General features: G+C 57.0%; 1 protein-coding gene across 1 annotated transcript; it reads right to left on the bottom strand.

Moving 5' to 3' along the window:
- Nucleotides 1-778: 778 nt before the first annotated feature.
- On the bottom strand, nt 779-2,608 carry LOC119348447 (putative receptor protein kinase ZmPK1; the record flags this gene model as incomplete). The annotated part of the gene is made up of 1 exon (XM_037616553.1): nt 779-2,608. A coding segment is annotated over one exon (1,257 nt), but the record flags the coding sequence as incomplete, so codon positions are not given.
- Nucleotides 2,609-2,616: the final 8 nt, after the last annotated feature.

Here is a 2,616-nt window from a genome sequence, read left to right as displayed (position 1 = left end):
AGGGACCAAGTTCGTCTATTTAAACTGGACAGTGACGCAGCCCTAGCCCCGTCCTATTCTCATTGCTTCCCCCCTCTCTATTCCACTTTGAGTCGGAGGTCCGCTGCCGCCGATGCCGCCATGGTCCGCATCAAGATCACGTACTACGAGCTCCTGATGCCGGAGTGCCGGATGGAGATCCAGGCGGTGATGCACGATGTGGAGGACACTACAAGAAAAAGATATTAAGCCGAGTGTTCAAAGCACCCAGCGAAGGCTGAATTCACCTCGGCAACGGCTACGCCGGGTGTGATACTCGACCTAACACACTCGGCTTACATCCTGTCGGCATACAGACGTAAGCCGAGTGCCTTTTGTCGGGGCCTCGGCAAACCTATGAGCCAAGGCGAAATCAGCAGCCCACAGCAAAAAAAAGTAAGTGACAGTTGGCCCATGTTAATGGTGCCAGGGTGTAAGCCGAGTGCCAAGTACTCGGTTTTCATCGGCGACAGCGACCCACAGGGGGCCGCTACGTGGCCAAAATAAAAGGACGAGAGCCCGCCGTTGCGCATGGCATAGAGGTAAGCCGAGTGCTAACAAATTACTTTTCCTCCTTTATGGGCAACTGTTTTTTAACGAATTTGATCTAAAATGCTTGAAGAAAATTAGAACACATTTCAAACTAGAACATCACACAGGCAGGGTCATACATATGAAATTTCATTCAATATTTACGATTTTGACTATATATTGAACGAAACTTAAAACCTAAAATCTAAACCGGCGAACTCCTCGCTGTCCACGCGTCGCCCACGTCGCCCATGCCGCCTAGTCATCGTCGTTGTAGACGTCGCTACTGTAGAGCCAGTCGTCGTCCACATCGATGGCGACGTCGGCCACCGAGTTGCGAAGGGCGTAGTGGGGGCCGGGCTGATCCGCCGGGCCGTCGGGGTGGTGCGGCAGTGGCTTGTACGGCTGCGATTTAAGGATCGCACTCGGGCTACACATGCGCTTACTCCGCCAACAGGGGTTCACTTTTGCTATGTGTGGTTCTGGATGCTCTTAGATGCAAATCGTGTGAAGTTTAGACCATGGGATCGATGACACGGACGTCATCGACATATCTCATGACTAGTAGTGTAGGTGGTAATTGGCTAGTTTGCTACTTCCTACAATGTTCTATGTACGTAGATCATGGATGTTACATGGCTTTGTATGAAAATGGAAATCGTCAAATGAAGAGTGTGGTTGTGATGAGGGTGACCAGTCGCTGTCCGCGGACGTAACTGAACCCTTCCGTAGACGTTTAGGGGTTCACTTTTGCTATGTGTTTGTTCTGGATGCTCTTAATTAGATGGTAATCGTGTGACGTTTAGACCATGGGATCGATGTGACTGATCTCTTGGTCAGGAGACGCCGCATGGGCATGACGCACGGACGTCGGCATGACATCCTGTGTCGAGAGGAGCGTTTGCACGACGGCGTCCATGCTAGGCCTCCTTCTCGGATCGTCGTCCACGCACAACACCGCTAACTCCAGCATTGTGGCTGCCTGCAGGTAGCTGAAATCGCCGTGCAGCCGCGCGTCGACGAACTCCTCCAGCCACGCCTCCTGCAAATCTCTCGTCTCCTCCCTAAGCAGCGCGACGCGCCGCCGGAAGTCCATGCGCAGCACCTCCTCATCTCCTCCATCCACCGCCCAGTCGCACACCCTCTGCCCACGGAGCAGCTCCAGCAGCACGACGCCGAAGCTGAACACATCGGCCTTGCCCGTTATGGGAAGGTTCAGCGCCATCTCCGGTGCGATGTACCCCCTGGTACCCTGCACCCGGGAGCGGCTCAGCAGCTCCGCGAGCCCGAAGTCGGCGATCTTGGGCTCCAGGTCGGCGCCCAGCATGATGTTCTCGGGCTTCACGTCGCAGTGCACGATCCACTCAAGGCACTCGTGGTGGAGGTATGCCAGCCCCTTGGCGACGCCGACGGCGATCCCGTACCTCGCGTGCCACCCCAACGACGCGCCGCGGAGGAAGAGGGCCTTGTCGAGCGAGCCGTTGTCGACGTGCTCTGAGACGAGGAGCCGGTGCGAGTGCTCGGAGCAGAAGCCCCATATCCTGACGAGGTTCATGTGGTTGATTCGCCCTATGGCGCTCAACTCCGACCGGAACACCTCGTCGGCCTGCATCACCTCCTCCAGCCTTGTCACTGTGACGCTCCGGCCGTCATCCAAGACACCCTTGTAAATAGCCCCCAACGCGCTCCTCCCGATCTCATCGCTGAACTCGCAGGTCGCCGCCGACAGCTCGTCGTACGTGAACCTTTTGAAGTGGTCGAGCACCAGGCTGTACCCTTGGTCGCGGATCCGCCGCGCCGCCGTGTCCGCTCGGAACACGAACAGATACCCGGCGGCGATGAAGATGGCCTCCATGACGAACAGCCCGGCCAGGAAGGAGTAGAAGTAGACGAAGTTGAGCTTGCTGTGTGCGGCCGGCAGGTGCGAGTACGAGGAGCTGTTGCTGCTGGCGTTCACCTCGAGCACGGTGCACGCGTGGCCGCCGAAGTGCAGCACGGAGGGGTCCAGGTTCCCGACGCGGCGTGGCACCTTGAGGTAGATGACCTGATAGCTGTCCGGAAGGCGGC

The sequence above is a fragment of the Triticum dicoccoides genome, unplaced genomic scaffold (assembly GCF_002162155.2).
Source record: "Triticum dicoccoides isolate Atlit2015 ecotype Zavitan unplaced genomic scaffold, WEW_v2.0 scaffold92648, whole genome shotgun sequence".
Lineage (NCBI taxonomy): Eukaryota > Viridiplantae > Streptophyta > Magnoliopsida > Poales > Poaceae > Triticum > Triticum dicoccoides.
The sequence above is the reverse complement of the archived record's forward strand: the minus strand, read 5'-3'. Positions and strand labels throughout refer to the sequence as shown.